The sequence below is a fragment of the Lampris incognitus genome, chromosome 21 (genome assembly GCF_029633865.1).
Source record: "Lampris incognitus isolate fLamInc1 chromosome 21, fLamInc1.hap2, whole genome shotgun sequence".
NCBI lineage: Eukaryota > Metazoa > Chordata > Actinopteri > Lampriformes > Lampridae > Lampris > Lampris incognitus.
The window spans coordinates 29,109,716-29,129,976 of record NC_079231.1 but is presented as its reverse complement, the minus strand read 5'-3'; the positions used below and the strand labels follow the sequence as shown (position 1 = coordinate 29,129,976).

The window sequence follows — 20,261 nt, the reverse complement described above, 5'->3', positions numbered from 1 at the left end:
AGTGTTGCAAAGATGTGCATTCTCTAGATGGGTAAGACTTTTTGTGTGTGCATGTGTTTTGTGCCCAGTCCAAATCCCAGGGAAGTGTCAGAGCTCTACGTTCTCCACCTATACCTTCACCACCTGCCGCATTCTGCACCCCAGTGACATCACACAGGTCATCTCCAGGTAACCTCCCCTCTTCCACACCAGAAGGAATCCCTTTTCCGGATTCCTGAAGGATCCAGTCCAAAGAGAACTTAATGGCATGCCTTTGTATTACAGAAGAGAACAACAGGGTAGACAGGGTAGCACAGGGAGTAGGGGTAGATAGTTTACACCTCACCTTGCTGACAAGGCAGAACACAAAAAACGCGTTGTTTTGTGGCGTTATTAACCATTTCTGTTGGGACTCTGTTATATTGTGCTTGGCTAACACTAGCAGAGACTTTCTTTTTCAACATGCGGGAAAGTAGTTATCTCTGTTGGGTGTGAGAATGGCATTGGAATATTACTGTCAAAATAACAAACTAAAACCTACCCATTGTGCCACGTGATCCCCATGTCAGCCATATCAGACAAGTGTGAACAGATTTCTGCCATATTTTTATTCTGATATTTCAGGGTAGAAATGCTAGCAAAAATGACAGCAGTGCCATGCTTGAGAAAAAATTTGTCTGACTTTATATATATTGATGGTGCTACTAGACCAGTGGTCTCAAACCTTCTGGAGAGCTACCTGCTGGTTTTCACTCCAATGGTTCGAAACGATCTCGTTTGAATATTTGCTATATTCAAAGTTCTTGTTTGAATATTTGCTACTACCACCAACATCTGCACCCATGGCAGTTCCACCCACGCCCACACCCTAGGCTTCCGTGCGCACCGCGGCAGCCCTCCTACTCATCATGGCCTAGCCCTCGAGGCTCCTGATGCCGGTGATGGCCGGGTATAGGCCTGATGCTGGGGCACCATCCGTTTTCAGGGCTAGTTGATTCGGCAGGTGAGTTGTTACACACTCCTTAGCGGAGTCCGACTTCCATGGCCACCGTCCTGCTGTCTATATAAACCAACACCTTTTCTTGGGTCTGATGAGTGTCGGCATCGGGCGCCTTAACCCGGCGTTTGGTTCATCCCACAGTACCAGTTCTGCTTACCAAAAGTGGCACACTGGGCGCTCGCATTCCACGCCCGGCTCCAAGCTAGCGAGCTGGGCTTCTTACCCATTTAAAGTTTGAGAATAGGTTGAGATCGTTTCGGATTGTTTGATCGTGTCGTAATTTAACACATCCTATTCAGTTAATCAAAGTAGGTAATTAGTTGATTCAAGTGTGTTAAATTGGGGTTGGAGGGAAAACTGGCAGGATGGTAGCTCTCTGTGAGCAGGGTTGGAGACCATTGCACTTGATTATTCCCATTAAACAAGACAGAATTTTGCCTTACTTGTGCAGTTGTGACTGTAAGTAGTTGTGGAGCTGAGAACATTTTGTTGTGATTCAGCTTAGCTATCTAGGCCAGTTGTGTTATACAAATGTGCAAATTCTCATCCATGATATCTGTGTGTTAAAATTAGAGATGTTGGAATCTCAATGTAGAAAATGTAATTTCCTGTTGACACATTAGACCTTAAAGAGATGACACAAAGGTTTCAGATGCTATCTCCGTCCGTCTCAGGCAAACATTTATAATAAGACGTTATAGTCTATGTGCTGAATGTCTGTACCTTAGAACAAATTATCATTAGATTTGCTCTTCAATCAGGTTGAAAGTTCAGTCTGGTAAGGTTAATTTAAATCCTTTTCAAGAGTTAATGCAAAGCGCTTGAAATAAACGTTTACTAATCCTGTTGATGGATGACTAAACTCTCTATAACTGTAGTCACTGTTAGAAAATTCATATGCTAACTTGTGCCTCATTTCGCACTTTTCTTTTCTCTCTCTTGATTGAAGTTCTTACTCCCAGTACCCACTCTTGACCAACACCCCCAGCTCCATGAGGTCAGGCCCCAGCACACCGGTGACTCCCTGCAGACTGAGTCTGGGTGACTCTTTCCCTCCACGCCGCTCCACCTTGCCCCCAAGTGGACTGGCCAAGCTGGTCCTTGAGAAGGGCATTTCTGCACAGGTCTCTACAGACAAACTCCCTACGCCACCCAAACTGGCTGCCAGGCAGCCCCTCTGCCATCTCCTCCCAAGCACACCTCCCAACTCCCCTTCCAGGTCACATGCCCCCTCCCTTGTGCCCATTGAGTCAGGCTCGGTCCCAGCTGACAACTTCCTGGCCTCACGGCCAACTGAGCTCTTCCTCCAGGATGTGTATGGGCTGAATTTAGGACGTGCGCCACGTCCAGACCTGCCAAGTCCCTCCCAAAAAAATACAGCCCTTGACTCATCCCCCACTGAGAAATCTGCCCAAAGCCAGCATGACACAGTCAGTGTTGGCCTGGTGGAGAGGCTCTGTAGGCTGGGATTTGCCACTGTCTTACAGAGTGGCGAGTCTAAGGCTCCACCCCTGCGCCAAGATTCATCCACTCTTGTGGCGGCAAGCGGAGGGAGCCTATTGGGCGGGCTAAGACGAAACCAGAGTCTCCCTGCCATGATTGGTGCATGGGCAGATGTGTCATCTGCTAATCCCTCCCAAACCATCTTCCCCCCAAATCATCCTCCTCCTCACCCCACTTCCCTAGCCCTCCCTTTAGCCCCATGGGGAGACCGTAAAGAATGATGCAAACAACCCACAACCCTGTCACATACCCCCTCCTAGCTCAGTCCGACACTGAGGGAAGGAGGTGGGTGAACTGGGAGTGGGAAAGATGCACCCAGTCCTCTGCTTCCTCTTTCCTTTGTTTCTCCCTCCGTTTGTGCTCCCTGAAACTGGGCATCCTTTTTATGAAATGATTTTAAAGCACAATGGAATTGACTATTTTACTGATAATATTGTGTGTGTGTGTGTGTGTGTGTGTGTGTGTGTGTGTGTGTGTGTGTGTGTGTGTGTGTGTGTGTGTGTAGATGTATGCCATGAGGCTGATAATGAAGGCATTAACTTTCCTGTAAATTAGTTAAATGGCTGATCCCAACTCTGCCAGCACCTTCCCAGGGTTGTGTGCAGTTCTCAGCTCAGTTGTGTGTCTCTTCTGTAAGGCTCTGGATGCACACTTGGGTAGAAGAGAAGATGTGAGAGAAGAAAGGGTGGCATGTAAGTGGATGAGAGTCTTTGGATTTTGTAAACATAGAAGTTTTGTCTCGTAACGGGAAGCTGGAAAGAAGAAAATGGTTTGCCGTATGTTTATTGTTGTAGAGGAAATGAGGGTGGGGGTTGTAGAGGTAAAGACAGACTGAGCATCCAGAGCCTTCCTGTTAAAAGGGCTTGTCCTGTGTTGTAGTGGGTTAGAAAAAGCTTTATTTATTCGACAGTAACCACAATATTAGTACATCTTGCTTGCCAGGTCTGTAGAGCAGGACCAACTGAATATGCTCATAAGAGGACTGGCGGGTTTTTTGTCTTTTTTTCCAACATTTGCCTCAGCAAATAAAAACCTGGACAAGACAAGAAGGAAATACTCCTCCTCAAAGTTTTGGAGTGTGCTAACTGGCTTGTTCTGGAAAGACAAATAGGCTATTGGGAATTTATACCCTGGTTGGAGCAAGCAAGTTGTACATGCACCTTACCAGCAGGCCACAGCGGGTCCAGTACACAGCTTCCCCGGTGTAGTGGTCATGATTTGACAGCCATCCTTTGTTCTACCATTATCTGTTGACTCTACAGTTTACAATACACCACTGGGTGTCTGCATAGCATGACAAAATCCACTTTGGGTGGACGGGATGAGGTCAAACAACAAGAGCGCAGGGTTGAAACTTGCACTGTCCTGAATACTTTTCCTGTTAAGCCATGTTTGTATATATTAGAGACTGTTCTTTGTCCCACGCCGCAGCAGTAACCAAGGCATGCGGGAGAGGGGTACGCTTCCAAATAAACTCTGGAGTAGTTCCTTTCCAGTGAGACAACAATATGACCAATTCATGAAAACACTTTGTGTGCAATGTTAGTTGTTAGGCTGTGCTCCTGCAGGCGCTCAGTAGAGCCTTCAGAGAAGAACTTCTGCACAGAAGTCTGGAGATGATGCGTCCCCCGTCTGTTGACATGCAGCTGCGCATTTTCGAGTTTTGATGCTTCACACTGACAGATGACAGCCAAATTCCCCCGCTTAAAAATTCTGACCAATGAGGCTATTGTTTGCTGTGCAATGCACTATGGTTAACTGCAGCGATGTATTTATCTGCATTTATCTTCATGAAGGCTCCTTTAACAAATGTGTATCAAACGCTGGATAACCACAATAAATGCAAAGACCTCTGATTCTTGGTTCTGTTCTTGGTGTGGATAGGTTTTCTATTTTCCTCTCTGTTAAATTCCAGACCAATCATCAAGATACTAGCATAGCATTAGCAAGATATTAGCATAGCATTAGATATTAGCATAGCATTAGCAAGATATTAGCATAGCACATCATTAGATATTAGCATTAGCCAGATCTTAGCATAGCATTAGATATTAGCATTAGCCAGATATTAGCTCTGGTTGGGATAATGTGGTTCATTTGATTTTAACCATGTGAAAGCAAACTGGACCGAATGAAAAGAGAATGATTTTTCATAACCACTAATGATTCGAATGGATTATTTTGGTGTGAAAGTGTCCCAAGATTTTTCAAAGATTGTGTTGGTGTCTCAGCAAGACTGTCCGTCAGCCCTGTTCAGAAGACACAGCTGCTGAATACACTGATCTGACCTTAACTCAGCCTTCGCATGTCATATACAAGTAAATGATGTCCAGTTTGAAAAACCCGTCTTACTTCCTCAGCTTGCAAGCCTCAGTCATGCGGGCTCACCTGAGAGAGACGGGAATATTTACCACATGTGTCATCTGGATGCGGAGCTTTGCATTTCTAACTGCTGGTTGCTTGTAAGGTTGCTGATATAGGAAGTGAAAGGGGGGCCTGACAGCTCTTCAGCAGGGCACGTTGGAACTGCCACAGTATGAGTACGAGACATGACTGTTTGGCAGCCAGCTTATGAAACCAAGGTTTTTGAGAGTAATAATGGAAGTAACGGGGCGTTACACAGCCAACCAATATCAGTAACAAGTAGCTTTAGAATGTCGCATGCAAAGTTCATCCGTCCACCCATCCATTATCCAAGCTACCTATCTGAATTCAAGTCAAAAGGATGCTGGAGCCTATCCCAGCAGTCATTGGGCAGCAGGCCAATGACATTGCTTATGCTTTGAACCAAATCAGTTTTTACAATGTAACTGTGTGTTTGGATACAGGGTAGAGACCCACCAAACTGGTAACAACAACTGGTAACAAACACTGGCGGATTTGAAATTAAAGAGAAAAAAAATGAAAAACAAGGTTTAAAGCTTCTGCTAATCTTAACTACTGATCAGTAAATAGTGAATGTATGTCCATTTGGGGGGGGGGGGGGGGTTCCCACCTTTTTATCCCCAGTTGTATCCAGCCCACGTTTCCGAGCCGTCCTGGTCTCTGCTCCACCCCCTCTGCCAATCCGGGGAGGGCTGCAGACTACCACGTCTCCTCTGATACATGTGGAGTCACCAGCCGCTTCTTTTCACCTGACAGTGAGGAGTTTCACCAGGGGACATAGCGCGTGGGAGGATCACGCTATTCCCCACAGCGCCCCCCCCCCAAACAGGCACCCCGACCGACCAGAGGAGGCGCTAGTGCAGCAACCAGGACACATACCCACATCCGGCTTCCCACCCGCAGACACGGCCCTACACATGTGTCTGTAGGGACGCCTGACCTAGCTAGAGGTAACACAGATTCGAACCGGCGATCCCTGTATTGGTAGGCAATGGAATAGACCGCTACGCTACCCGGGCGCCCTTGTATGTCAATTTTTGCATTCTTTTCACACCCATATTAGTAAGAGGCGGATGGGAGGATAAGGTCAGGTCTTACATGGGTTTCCTCCTCTGGACTGAGTGTTGGTGGCTTGTGTGGCTTGGGCAGTGGCATGGCGAAGAGAGCGGAAGATGCTGCTGATAGAGCCCATTCGGCTGAAACCTGATCGAACAGTGACCAAGAAACAACAGAAGCAAAAGAAGATGAGTGGAAAAAAGGCACCATTTCACCACTTTTTTCACAAGAACATTTATGTGTTGCAGATAATACCACGAATCTCAGATCATTTTAGGGACTAGATAAAGTACACTCAAACACTAGATGTGAGAACAGCCAGTATTCAAAGGTTTCTTACGTCCAGTTGATGCCGGGGCTGGAGTTGGGTTTGGAGTTTGAGTATGGGCTTGAGCTGGGATTGGGGCTGGAGTTGGCATTGGAACTGGGACCGAGGCTAGTGTTGTGTCAGGGGTTGAAGAGAAAGTCATATCTATGAGAGTCTGGTTTTTATTGGGCCGGTTCCAAAGAGAAGTCGACTCACTCTGACTGCCAGTAGTGCTTGATCTGGGACTAGGTCTAGGGCTGGGTCTGGAGTTAGTTTCACTTGCTGTTTGAGAGACATGAGAGAGAAGAGATAACGTTGTGAGTATGGCTCAGTGTGAGTATCAATTAGATGGTGGCGCGAATTCACCTTTGCAGCTGCCTCACCCAGCACCATCCATGCAGTCTTTGTCTACGTCTGCGTCTAAGTTTGTGTCTTCGTTTGATGGTTGGGAGAGCTTGGTGGTGCGTCCTGTGGGTCCAGGGACCACGACCCTGCCTGGAGCTGAAAGAGGAAACACCAAGAGTGGTCTGACAGGATGCAGACGCAGAGCAGGCTAAGCTAACTGCTAGCCTATGCAGACCGGCAGTTCCAACAGTCATCCTGGCTGGCGTTCGTTCTGCTGGACAGTGATTTTTTTTAATTTAGTTTAGATATGTGTGTTAGTTTGGATACATGTGTTCTTGTAGTTTTTGTAGGGTTTGGACGTGTCTTTGTGTTGCCCTGCTGTGAGCTGAGGGAACCGTGTTTCATTTCATGTGTGCAAATGCATGAAATGAAATGACAAAATTATTCTGATTCCTGAATGACTGTTTGGGTGAAAGTGGGATTGTGGACGTTGTTACAGGATAAATTCACTTTTCGAAAACATTGTCAGGCATCATTTAGAATCATACAGATAAAAACCTCTCGGGGGAAAAGTACCACTTTGTCAAATCTTCTTGCAGGACTTTAACAGCCCAAAGGGGAATCGTTTAAACCTTCAGAAAACATGCTCCCCTTTTCCAAAACTGGAAACTCATCCTGCAGTCAGATGTATCTTATAGTTGTAAAATAGTTGTAAACCACACTCGCCATCATGTTACTGCAAAGAGATTTGTTTTGCAAAGCTATGGGACCACCGGGCTACGGGACCACCGGACTAGGGGACCACCGGGCTACGGGACCACCAGACTAGGGGACCACCGGGCTATGGGACCACTGGGCTACTGGACCACCGGGCTACGGGAACACCAGGATATGGGACCACTGGGCTATGGGACTTCCTGCTCGCGAGTGCAGAATTTTACAGGTGATTGTCATGCACTGTGTCCACTGTAAATAGTGGAGCCAAATTAAACAATATGTTGCTGTTATTCAAAATAAACTCTGAAAAACAAAAAAACAAAACAAAGTAAATCAAGATACGTTTGACTGCACTGTGAGCTTCCTGCCCTCAAAAACGAGATCGCTCACAGTTTTCGAGGGGTTAAGTGACGTCCTGGGAATTAAATGACTTCACGGGACTGAAGCCCAATGACAAATGTCCATCTAGTGGTAGGCTTCCTGGGAAGGGCAGTAGACTCGGTTTGTGTGACCACCAACGTTGTTAAAAATGTTGGTGCAACTATCTCAACAATTTTAAGCCACCATCTTTATCTCAGGTTCATGATATTTTCATCTTCAAGCAAAATTGTCCATGAAGGGGAAACCTTCTGGCACACAGTTTGGTTGCACATCACGTCTGGGTGTGTTATGATTTTTTATTTGTTTATTTGTTTTTGGTTTTGAGATACTTTATTGATCCCTGTGGGGAAATTCTCTGCATGTAACCCATTCTAGCTGTGTAGCTAGGCCTTGCTCAGGGGCACAGGCAGGAGTATCAACCCTAACATGCATGTCTTTTCGACCCTTTATGAATTGTTCTTTCCTGTGGTGATACCCTTCTTGAAGGTTATAACAAAGAAATGTGATTTCCATAATTGCCAGTAAACTGATGTCATTGCTTTATATGTTTCTTTTGTACCCATGTGGTAAAAATCAGAATATTCATTCTACTTACTACTTATTAACTAGTATACTATGCAAATACACAAATGGTAACTGACAGAGCTTAACCATACTTGTATAATTTGCTACAAAATGCAACGAATTGCACACATTGTGTGCCGTCAGACGTGAGGACAGTTTGGGCGTTGGGCTTGACCTCAGTTTACAGCCTAACACACGACCCCTGAATTACCAACTTTATTATCATTTATTTATTACAACAATCAGCCAACAACTTTATTGTCATCAACTTTGTCATCATTTATTTACGACAGCAGTGTCAGCTAACAACTCCTCATTAGGGAGGCATTCACTTTCACCACGCTGAAGCTTATATTTACTCTCCGGATTGTGAGATCCAGCAAAGAGAATATCAAAATCACATTTTCTTTAAACTGATATAAAACCAAAAATGAACCAAAGGTGTTTGTGAAGTAATGCCGTACTCTGAGTTGTGTGTTTTGTGATGCATTTTGCCATGATGAGCTCTTAGTTTTTAGCAATGCAGGAAGAAGTTTGCTTTAACATTTGGGTTTTGACAGAAGTGGAAAAGAGAGGGGAGGTGGCACACAGTATTATCAGTGTTGATGATGATGATTATTATTATTATTATTATGATTAAGTATTAGTATAGGTGTGCTGCTGCTGAATCCAGTTAACATGTTCAGTCTGTGTGGTGAGCTCTGCCATGTGGATGTGAGCTCTTCATCTGGAGGTGAGTTCATGTGGATGTAACTTCTTCATGTGGATGTGAGTTATTCACGTGGATGTGAGTTCTTCATGTGGATGTGAGTTATTCATGTGGACGTGAGTCATTCATGTGGATGCGAGTTCTTCATGTGGATGTGAGTTCTTCATATGGATGCAAGTTCTTCATGTTGATGTGAGTTCTTCAGAAAGGTGTCTGGAGGTTTGTTGGTGTGATGAAAGTACGAGTTGTCCTGTGAATGCACTGTATTCTAACAAATAAATATAAAAGTTGGATACACCAGTGGTTTGAGAGCTTTTGTATTGAGTATGATTACTGCATTTATGCTGACATGTACCGAACAGAAAGAACAGGTTCAGCATTCACACAGCTGACCTGCCTACATCAACAAACCTGCTGCAGACAGCACTGCTCACACAGCTGACCTGCCTACATCACAAACCTGCTGCAGACAGAACTGTTCACACAGCTGACCTGCCTACATCACAAACCTGCTGCAGACAGCACTGTTCACACAGCTGACCTGCCTACATCACAAACCTGCTGCAGACAGCACTTTTCACACAGCTGACCTTCCTACATCACAAACCTGCTGCAGACAGCACTGTTCACACAGCTGACCTGCCTACATCACAAACCTGCTGCAGACAGCACTGTTCACACAGCTGACCTGCCTACATCACAAACCTGCTGCAGACAGCACTGTTCACACAGCTGACCTGCCTACATCAACAAACCTGCTGCAGACAGAACTGTTCACACAGCTGACCTTCCTACATCACAAACCTGCTGCAGACAGCACTGTTCACACAGCTGACCTGCCTACATCACAAACCTGCTGCAGACAGCACTGTTCACACAGCTGACCTGCCTACATCAACAAACCTGCTGCAGACAGAACTGTTCACACAGCTGACCTTCCTACATCAACAAACCTGCTGCAGACAGCACTGTTCACACAGCTGACTTGCCTACATCACAAACCTGCTGCAGACAGCACTGTTCACACAGCTGACCTGCCTACATCACAAACCTGCTGCAGACAGCACTGTTCACACAGCTGACCTGCCTACATCAACAAACCTGCTGCAGACAGCACTGTTCACACAGCTGACCTGCCTACATCACAAACCTGCTGCAGACAGCACTGTTCACACAGCTGACCTGCCTACATCAACAAACCTGCTGCAGACAGCACTGCTCACACAGCTGACCTGCCTACATCACAAACCTTCTGCAGACAGCACTGCTCACACAGCTGACCTGCCTACATCAACAAACCTGCTGCAGACAGCACTGCTCACACAGCTGACCTGCCTACATCAACAAACCTGCTGTAGACAGCACTGTTCACACAGCTGACCTGCCTACATCACAAACCTGCTGCAGACAGCACTGTTCACACAGCTGACCTGCCTACATCAACAAACCTGCTGTAGACAGCACTGTTCACACAGCTGACCTGCCTACATCACAAACCTGCTGTAGACAGCACTGTTCACACAGCTGACCTGCCTACATCAACAAACCTGCTGCAGACAGCACTGCTCACACAGCTGACCTGCCTACATCAACAAACCTGCTGTAGACAGCACTGTTCACACAGCTGACCTGCCTACATCACAAACCTGCTGCAGACAGCACTGTTCACACAGCTGACCTGCCTACATCAACAAACCTGCTGCAGACAGCACTGTTCACACAGCTGACCTGCCTACATCACAAACCTGCTGCAGACAGCACTGCTCACACAGCTGACCTGCCTACATCACAAACCTGCTGCAGACAGCACTGCTCACATAGCTGACCTGCCTACATCAACAAACCTGCTGTAGACAGCACTGTTCACACAGCTGACCTGCCTACATCACAAACCTGCTGCAGACAGCACTGTTCACACAGCTGACCTGCCTACATCACAAACCTGCTGCAGCACTGTTGATCTTCATCAACAGTGCTGTCTAGAGTCGCTCTTTATCAAATAAAGCATGGAAACACTTTGACTGACTATATACAGAAATATGTGTAAAGTTTTCAGCAGAATACCATCAATCAGTTTGCAAAATCTTACACGCACCCCAAGTTGTCACTTTTCATTTTCTGAATAATAATAATAATGATTGGACAATAAGTGGTCAAATGTATCGATCAGATTGGCGCTGCAGTATTTCAGCTTAAACAAACTCAATGTCCCAACTGAGCTGAAAGGATGTTTTCCAATCATCCATCCATCCATCCATCCATCCATCATCCAAACCGCTTATCCTCCTGTCAGGGTCGCGGGGATGCTGGAGCCTATCCCAGCAGGCGGGGAGACACCCTGGATAAGCCGCCAGGCCATCACATCGCCGACACACGCACGCGCGCGCGCACGCAACACAGCATGTTTACGTGCACACTAATAAACCGACCATTATCGGATTTACGGAGTTACCAGATTATTCAAGTGGTCATGTAAACAGCATAACACGACATACTTTATCGGATAAAGGCCGTTATCGGATTATGAAAAATCCGATAAACACACCTAGCAGCTTTCTGACCAATATTCCGTTTTATTCGGCGCATGTATACCGTTAATCTGGTTTATTTCATTCTTTTACATCTGCGCATGTATAAAAATGTAAAAAAAAAAAAACCCGGATGTTGTCAAAACGCGAGCGGATGCAGTTAATCAAACATGACGTCCTTCATCAGATCACAGTTTCGCAAGTGCTCTCCGAGACGTTCTGAAACTCTCTCTCCACTCCTGATCTGAGAAGTCCTCTCCCACCACCCTCTCCCACCGCACCACCTTCTCCCACCACCCTGTCCCACCACCCTGTCCCACCAGCCTGTCCCACCACCCTGTCCCACCAGCCTCTCCCACCACCCTGTCCCACCACCCTATCCCACCAGCCTCTCCCACCAGCCCTCACTCCTCACGCGTATCCAGCAAGCACGAGCTTTAGGTAGGAGTGGAGGAAGACCTGTGCTGCTTAGACCAGTGGCAGATGCTTGTTGTATAAATCCGGGTTGCCAGGTCTTTGTGATAAAACCAGCCCAATGGCCAATCAAAACTAGCCCAATGGCAACTAAACTAGCCCAAAAACAGCCCAATACCAGAACTCGAATGTGTTTCTCCGTTTTGCTGTGGGTTTGGAGATCACCATGGTGCGCTCGAATCTGCAGTACCGACAGAAAGCTTTGGTTTCATCCCCTGCCACACCTTCTATCCAATCCTTCAGGCCATGTTCACTTTCCCACTCCTTGTTGTATCTCTTTCCATGTTCTGCCCACTTACCGGGTGTCATCTCGTCATCTCTTTCTCCCCGGATTGATCGCTATGTAGCATAGCTTCCGTGAGCTCAACAAGTCACTGTAAAGCAGGAGCTGCGCTCCTGCCTGACTCCAAGTGAGGGGCGTGTCCCATGGCCATGTGTGTAAGTGCTGATCCTGAGTCAGTTTGGCTTGTTACTCACTAATGGTTGAGTAGCATTTTGAGTACGATCGTGTCAGTGCCATAGTTGTGTAAATTGCTAAATTAGAAATGTGTTTAAATTAAAATATAGCCCATTTTCCAATTATTTTATTTAAATATACAATTAATGTAATTTGCATGTAGAACGTCAACCCGCGGGCAAAAAACAACAAAACAAAACAAACAAAAAAACAACCCGCTAAACATCTTGAAAGTAGCCCAATTCCGCGGGAAAACCGCGACCTGGCAACACCGGTATAAACGCTTCTCGTGGTTTTCTACTCGTGTGCAGAACGCGAAGAAGGAGAGCAGTATTTTGTATGTTTTGCAACAAATTCCACATAGGGACAGCCCTGACCGGCGGAGACGCCATGGAAAGCGACGCCATGTTGACCGGAAGTTTTGAAAGTAACGGTTTCACGTCAGGTACTTGGAAAGAAATCCAACTATTGACGGAATCATGCGAACCCGTTTTCTTTGATTATCGCGTTACTAAAGTGCATGTAAACACGTCAAATCGGATGATTACCATGACCTGATTATTGCCAGTTATCGGTTTATTGTGGTCATGTAAACCTGCTAGGGGCAATTCAGTAAGGTGAGTACCTGACCTGCATGTCTTTGAGTCACCTGACCTACATGTCTTTGATTCACCTGACCTACATGTCTTTGATTCACCTGACCTGCATGTCTTTGAGTCACCTGACCTACATGTCTTTGAGTCACCTGACCTACATGTCTTTGAGTCACCTGACCTACATGTCTTTGGACTGTGGGAGGAAACCGGAGCCCCCGGAGGAAACCCACGCAGACAAGGGGAGAACATGCAAACTCCACACAGAGGACGACCCGGGACGACCCCCAAGGTTGGACTACCCCGGGGCTCGAACCCAGGACCTTCTTGCTGTGAGGCGACCGTGCTAACCACTGCGCCACCGTGTTTCCATCCAAATGTTCTGAAATTTTTAATCAAATTTCCAGAAAGTCGGCAAAAAGAAAATGCAAATCACTGTTTCCATCAACTGCTATGGTGTGATATTCTGAAGAAGGCAAAACAAGATCACATAACCGGAAGAGCATCAGCCAAACCGTGTCGTCATGTAGAACGACTTACTGCTGTAAGAGGGGTCATAACATCTCTGTCATCCTTCCATACCCGCATGTGTCCTGGAGGACAGCGTCACCCAGCACATGGTCTGCTCTTCTGCCCCCCTCAGGGTGACGCCTCCAGAGCATCAGCGCTCCAACCAGACACCTCACAGTCTTTACCTCCACGAGGTCGGAATGAGGGACAGAAGGCACCTTACATAACTCTCAAACCTTCATTTATTATTATTTTGTTTGGTTCCTTAATTATTGTTTTGTTATTAATCATCTCCTTGTATATCGTCTTCAGGGCTGACAGCCAGGACACGTGCATTTCGTTGCAGTTGAAGGTACTTTTTGTATGTAGATGACAATAAAAATTAACTTGACTTGACAACCCAGAGGCAGTGAAGAGGACGTGCAATGGCTCATTTAATGAGGGCTAACGTGACTATTCCCCTATAACCGAGTCCACCACAGTCTTGGAAGCAGATCTAAGAGGCGTTTCAGTAACCAGCTGCGGGAAGCGCGACGCTCCGTGTCACTTATTTCAAAGATGTTTCAACCAATCAATTAATGGTTTCTCAACGCCAACTTTTTCACCTCAGCTAATCATTAAAACTTATTTGCGATTTTTTTTTTTTTGGAAGTTTTTTTTTTTTTTGAATTTTCAACATTAGCATAGAGGTTTTCTTTTTGTGTGCAAATTCAAATTGCACATTAAAACCAGTGGATGGAAACCTATGCACATGTCTCACAGCCTGTCTTCACATTGGACAGATCTTGATACTGTCAGAAGTTGAACTGAACTGGCCGAGGGCGAAGTCCAGGCCCACTCCGACCCCACAGCCCACCCCAAACGCAGCGTAAAGCGGCTGGGTGAAGTTGGCGTGGAAGGTGTGCAGGTGCGTCATGCTCTCTGCCACGCTGTAGAAAGCCAGCATGCCCGCTGGCATATCCAGAAAGATGCCCAGGCGAGGGGTGTAGGTGACCGGGATGTCCTTCTTCTCATTGTCATGCATGGCCGAGCAGCAGGTGTCCGACAGCTCCAGGCTCCAGGACTGGGCGTTGTAGCCGAGCCCTGCGTTTGCGTCTGAGCCCTTCCTCTTCAGAGACCCGTAGGTGACGGCCACAGATGAGCCCCTGCCTCTCCACTCCACCTCCCAGTAACAATGCTGGGCCTGTAGGGGACTCTGGCACAGCACCTGGGTCCACCCGTCGAAGCGCTGTGGAGTGTCGGGGTAGGGCTGTGCTGCGCCCTGCAGAGTGGCCTTCGTGTTGCCTTCAGAGACAGCCAGCCGTCGGTGGGCTGTGTCAGGGTCAAGGGTCAAGGTCACGGAGTCTAGCAGCAGGATAGAGAAGAGGGTTTAAGATGGTTATTTAGCTTGGAAGATGCAGTGAACGTGATGAAACATAACCCACGGGACATTATTTACTAGAAATTGCAACCTGATTTTTTAGGATTACAGAAGTAGAGATCTAGATGGTTCATAATGTTAATGATTGACTCTTCACAGACCAAACAGATACAAGTGGCAACTAATACAACATTGAACTGTTGAAAAGAAAACTGTGTGCATGGAAATGTTCTCCTGAGCCGTTTAACCAACAGTTTGTTTAAATGCAGTAAGGCATGAGTGACATGCTTGCAACACTTACATTGTAGGAAGTCATCTCTGGTCCTGGGCTCTGGGGCCTGGATGCAGTCGATGCTGATCTCCCTCACTGTTCAAACCAAGCACATGGTCAGTTCCCTGGAGGAAGCTAAATTATACAATACTCTATAAATCCAGACTGATATGAGCTCTGTAATATCTGCTCATCTGCTCACTGGTATCCAGTTTACTTTGGTTGTCCGAGGCAGACAGATGCAGGACTGGGGCTGGGTTGTCAGAGCAGACTCATCATCATGTGTGATGGTGTTCCAGTGTTGCCATAAAACACTGGCCTCATAATGGTCAACATGATCCGCCACTTGGCACTGGCTTTGCAGCAATAGTATTTCAAGAAGGTGAACCCTAGGGGCGTCCGGGTGGCGTAGCGGGCTATTCTGTTGCCTACCAACACAGGGATCGCGGGTTCAAATCCCCGTGTTACCTCCAGCTTGGTCGGGCGTCCCTACAGACACAATTGGACGTGTCTGCGGGTGGGAATCTGGATGTCGGTTTGTGTCCTGGTTGCACCCCTGTTGGGGGTGGGGGGAATAGCGTGATCTTCCACGCAGGCACGTAGCCAGGTAGGTGGTTTTCGTGTCTGAACCCCCCCCCCCCGAAACCCCACGGCCCGTCTGAAATGGCACCAATAATTATTAAGTTATCGTTTTGATTATTTGTCACCGCCCCTCTAGCCTACTCATACACTGCATCTATCGTGACTGACAGGCGTTAAACCTGTCAGTTAATTTGTTTCCAAACATGATGTATCTTATTGGTCTGTTTTGTAAAACAAATAAAATCACACGCTTTTGATTGGCTCAGGGGTCTGACGAGTCAGCTAAGCAACCTGCCACTGGTTATGCTAGCTAAATGGTCGATCTATAGTTTGCTTTTCAAAAGCAACGGAGCCGCCGAAAGCTACCTGTAAATCAGGCAAGAGCAGTAAAGTTAATGTTCGTAAAATCAGTGATTTTTTTGTTTCAACGTGTCCCGACTCAAAAAAGAGAACATTACAGACGATCTGGTCACTAACGTTACCGATTTTCCGGAGCAAGCGTTAGCAGACCCACTGCCCCCCCCCTCGGAAACGGAGCCAGAGTTAGCAGACCCGCCGCCGTCCTCTACCTCGGGAACGTTTTCACACGACTTTGTGGATTATATTGGTGGGAAAATATCAGACGAACAGAGAAGAGAAATATACTCACTGGACTGGACGGCCAATATCGGACAAACATTCCCTACAAAACTAGGAGGTAAACTACGTTTCCAACGTCATTGGATTGACCAGTTTAGCTGGCTAGTATACTCAACAAGGTCCGACGGTTGTTTTTGTAAGCACTGTGTTGCATTTGCAGTCGAGCATGTGGGCAAGGGAGGGCACAGAAAAGCTGGCAAGCTAATTAATGTCCACTTCTCAGACTGGAAACATGCTTTAGAGACGTCCAAAGACCATGCACAAAAGGCATATCACAAGGATGCATGTTTGAAAGCGGACAATTTCCAAATGGTTCTCAACAATAAAATGGATGCAATTTCACTGAGGCTAGATTCTGAGAGAAAAAAGCGAGTCCAAGAAAACAGAGAAAAACTCAAAAGCATCATTGCAACGTTGATTTTTTGCGGTCGCCAAGAACTCGCCCTGAGAGGTGATATTGATTCAGGACCAGTGACATTGAATGAGCCAACTCACAATGACGGAAATTTCAGGGCTTTACTCAGGTTTAGGGCTACATCTGGCGACACAGTACTGTTACAACACTTGAGTAAATGTGCAGCAAACGCTAGCTACTGCAGTCCTGATGTAAAAAATGAAATAATCAGCATAATTGGAGATGTGATAACAAACAAACTGGTGCAGAAGGTAAACTCCGCGCAGTGTTTCGCTGTGTTGGCAGATGAAATGAAAGATGTTTCAGGGCGGGAGCAGCTTTCTGTCTGTGTCAGATACGTGAACCAGCATGACAGCCAATATAGCATCAGAGAGGAGTTTTTGTCCTTTGTTGATATCGAGAAGTTAACCGGGGAGGCAATCGCCAATTCAATCGAGAGTCAGTTGACAAATGCAGGCGTTGATTTACAGTTTTTACGTGGCCAGGGATACGACGGTGCATCTGCCATGAGTGGCCGTTTAAATGGTGCCCAAGCTAAAATCAAGAGAAGCACAAGCAAGCGGTTTATGTGCACTGTGCCAGCCACAGTTTGAATGTGGTCCTAAACAAATGCTGCGCTGTACAAATGGTGCGAAATTGCTTTGGAATTGTCTCGGAAATCTGCACTTTTTTCCATGATTCGGCTTTGCGGTCTGCCAGTCTGCGACACGAGACGGAGCGTCTTTTACCCGACTGCAAGAAAACGCGACTGACGAAGTTGTCTGGAACGAGATGTGTCGAACGCCACGACGCAATATTTACATTCAACGAGCTTTTAGACCCTGTGCGATCCAGCCTGCAGAAAATCGGTGAAACCTTCACAGGAGACACATCTGTCAAAGCCACTCAGCTCTTTAATTCAATTGACAATGCAGAATTCATGCTGTCCATGAATGTGAGTGAGAAGATGCTTGCAAAAACCTACCACCTGTCCACCTTCCTTGAGAAGGAAAATTGTGACTTGGTGAGTTGCGTTTCAGCTGCTGATGCTGTTATTAAGCAGGTAGATGAGATGAGGGCTAACTCTGAGATGGAGTTCAGGCAGATTTTCCAAAAGACCTCTTCCCAAGCAGCCAAGTATGGGGTTGAATTTCGACCACGAAGAGGCATGGACTGCAATGAGGATCCATTGAAGGCCTGTGAAAATCACTACCGGCAAAAGCTTTTCATAGTCATGCTTGACTTTTATTCATCACAGATGAAGGAACGCTTCAGCAAACACAGAAATGTGATCTCCAACCTCTGCTCCTTACTGCCATCTAAGGTCAGCATGCTGAACGACAGCTCAGCTCAAGCGCTCTCCAACCTGTATCCTGATGAAGTGTCACCGCATCTGGAAGTTGTAAAGTCAGAAATTGACACCTGGCGGGATAAATGGAAAGATGCAACTTATGTTCCACAAAATGCCATTGAGTCATTAAATGCCCGTAACAGTGAGTTGTTTCCAAGCATCTTCAAGCTTCTCCGCGTTTTGACCACGCTTCCTGTCACCAGTGCCCATGTCGAGAGAAGTTTTTCCCGTCTGGGAAGGATCAAGGACAAAATGCGCAGTACAATGACGGAAAGACGGCTTAATGGACTGACATTGCTCTCGGAGCACAGAGACATTGTGGTGACGCCGGAAGAGGTACTAGACATCTTTTGCAGACAAAAAAGACGATTGGACCTGCTTTTATAAGGTAAGATCCACTTTTATTTATTAATGCATTGATGATGATCTATGGGCCATTAATACGTTGACATTTACCGTACGGTTGGGTATTAGGCTATAGTATACAGTGTGGGAATTTTATTTACCGGTAGCTTTCGGCAGTGTTGCCCGACCCCCCCCCAAAAAATATGTTTCTGGCTACGGGCCTGCTCCCACGCGCTACTTTCCCCTAGTGAAACTCCTCACTGTCAGGTGAAAGGAAGTGGCTGGCGACTCCACGTATATTGGAGGAGGCATGTAGTAGTCTACAGCCCTCTCCGGATCGGCAGAGGGGGTGGAGCAGCGACCGGGACGGCTCGGAAGAGTGGGGTAATTGACCGGATAAAATTGGGGGGAAAAAAGTGAATCCTTTTCTATGTTGCAGAGCAGGAACTTTGCAGCCATTTTTGCAGCAGTTCCAGAAAGTTTGCAGCAGTTCCAGCAAGAGCAGCAACTTTGCAGCAGTTGACAATTATTTGCTTTGCATCAACACTATTTCAAGAAAGTGCACTGAACTTCTGAGAGATTCTGAGTCTGAACGCTGTTCTCTGCTGCGGAGCAGGAAGTTATTGTTGCAAGGTACAAAAAGACACCTGAACATTATACAAGTCAGAGACTCAAGTGAACCAGCAGCACTAAGACATTCCAGATAGACTATATCACACGAGGGGTGTAAAGTTATGTCTCGCCTCAAGTGATGCTGAAGCCAATTTTGGTTTTCTTTCCTTTGTGGAATCTCAATATATGAAGCTTGTTTATGCACAAAGCACAGAAGAAGAACAAAGTTTGGAGGAAGCATGGAGGGGTGTGTACACACACAGGCCATCAGTAGACCTGAGGCCGGCTCTGCTCAGCTCAGCAAGCAGCACATCTGCTTTCCTTCTTCAGCAAAGCAGTGGTTTACATCATGTATGCATGTACATACACATGTGTTGCAGGAAACAGCTGGCACGCTGCAGGCTCTAACCCGCTCCTGCTCCAGGTGCTAGAATCCACAGCACGTGGTTCCAGGAAATGCTGCAGATTGATGATCCTTCCCTGCCAAACTAGTTTCTTACAGAATCATCTGAAGTAGTTTTGGTAATCCATCAACGCTTGACTGCCTCTGCACATGAAATGGGTTCTTGATGTGTGAGCACACAGAGGGGGGTGGTAGGAAGAAATCTGACTGTTTCTCTGATCACTGCTGGTGCCGGCGCTGCTGCTGCTGTTGCTGCTGCTGCTGGTGGTGGTTATAGTCACACCAATTCTGCATGTGCGACACATCAGTGGACAAAAGTACTGCAGCAGCATCCAACCAGCAGCCATGCAACGTTGCCCCGATGTATTAAGGGACTATGGGTTCCATGTTTTCACTCAGATGTTGCAGTTTTATCCAGGACTAATGGAGATAAAACTACATACATTTATATATATATATATATATATATATATATATATATATATATATATATATATATATATATATATATATGTCAGTTTTTTATTTAAATGTTTTTAAGTATAAAGTAACTTTATTCCAAATTTAAACTTTTATTTTTTTTCCAAAACCAAACTACTCAGTTGAATTTCAAAACATCAAATTCAACCCCAGTGGAGGCCTTTAAGCATCTGAGCAGAGAACCCTGAACCACCACGGATGGTGAGAAACACTTATGTGTGAGTGCAAGTACCACACACATGCATATTGGCAAATGGCATGCCGAGGTGAGTTAATTATAATAATTAAACTTTAAAGTTATGTTAGTATGGCTTCT

At 46.2% G+C, this 20,261-nt stretch overlaps 3 protein-coding genes across 4 annotated transcripts in view; 1 reads left to right on the top strand and 2 right to left on the bottom strand.

The window, feature by feature from the left end:
* The window catches only part of LOC130131357 (trafficking kinesin-binding protein 2-like), a 75,280-nt gene extending 70,942 nt beyond the window's left edge, over positions 1-4,338 (top strand). For both annotated transcript variants that reach the window (XM_056301020.1, XM_056301021.1), the window contains 2 exons: positions 69-168; positions 1,929-4,338. In XM_056301020.1, coding sequence (XP_056156995.1) covers positions 69-168; positions 1,929-2,703 — 875 coding nt within the window. In that variant the 3' untranslated portion in view covers positions 2,704-4,338. The remainder of the gene's footprint in view (positions 1-68; positions 169-1,928) is intronic.
* On the bottom strand, positions 3,084-9,232 carry LOC130131358 (putative uncharacterized protein DDB_G0290521). Its single transcript, XM_056301022.1, has 4 exons — positions 6,614-9,232; positions 6,264-6,512; positions 5,966-6,070; positions 3,084-3,133 (listed from the first exon to the last, which is right to left on the bottom strand). Exons 1-4 carry the CDS (start codon positions 6,621-6,623, stop codon positions 3,096-3,098), a joined length of 402 nt encoding a protein of 133 aa, XP_056156997.1. The 5' UTR covers positions 6,624-9,232; the 3' UTR covers positions 3,084-3,095.
* A 5,003-nt stretch (positions 9,233-14,235) lies between these two features.
* LOC130131453 (tripartite motif-containing protein 16-like) overlaps positions 14,236-20,261 on the bottom strand; it is a 23,032-nt gene continuing 17,006 nt past the window's right edge. The window contains exons 10-11 of the mRNA XM_056301129.1: positions 15,170-15,235; positions 14,236-14,852 (exon numbers count right to left, since the gene is read on the bottom strand). Coding sequence (XP_056157104.1) covers positions 14,278-14,852; positions 15,170-15,235 — 641 coding nt within the window. The 3' untranslated portion in view covers positions 14,236-14,277. The remainder of the gene's footprint in view (positions 14,853-15,169; positions 15,236-20,261) is intronic.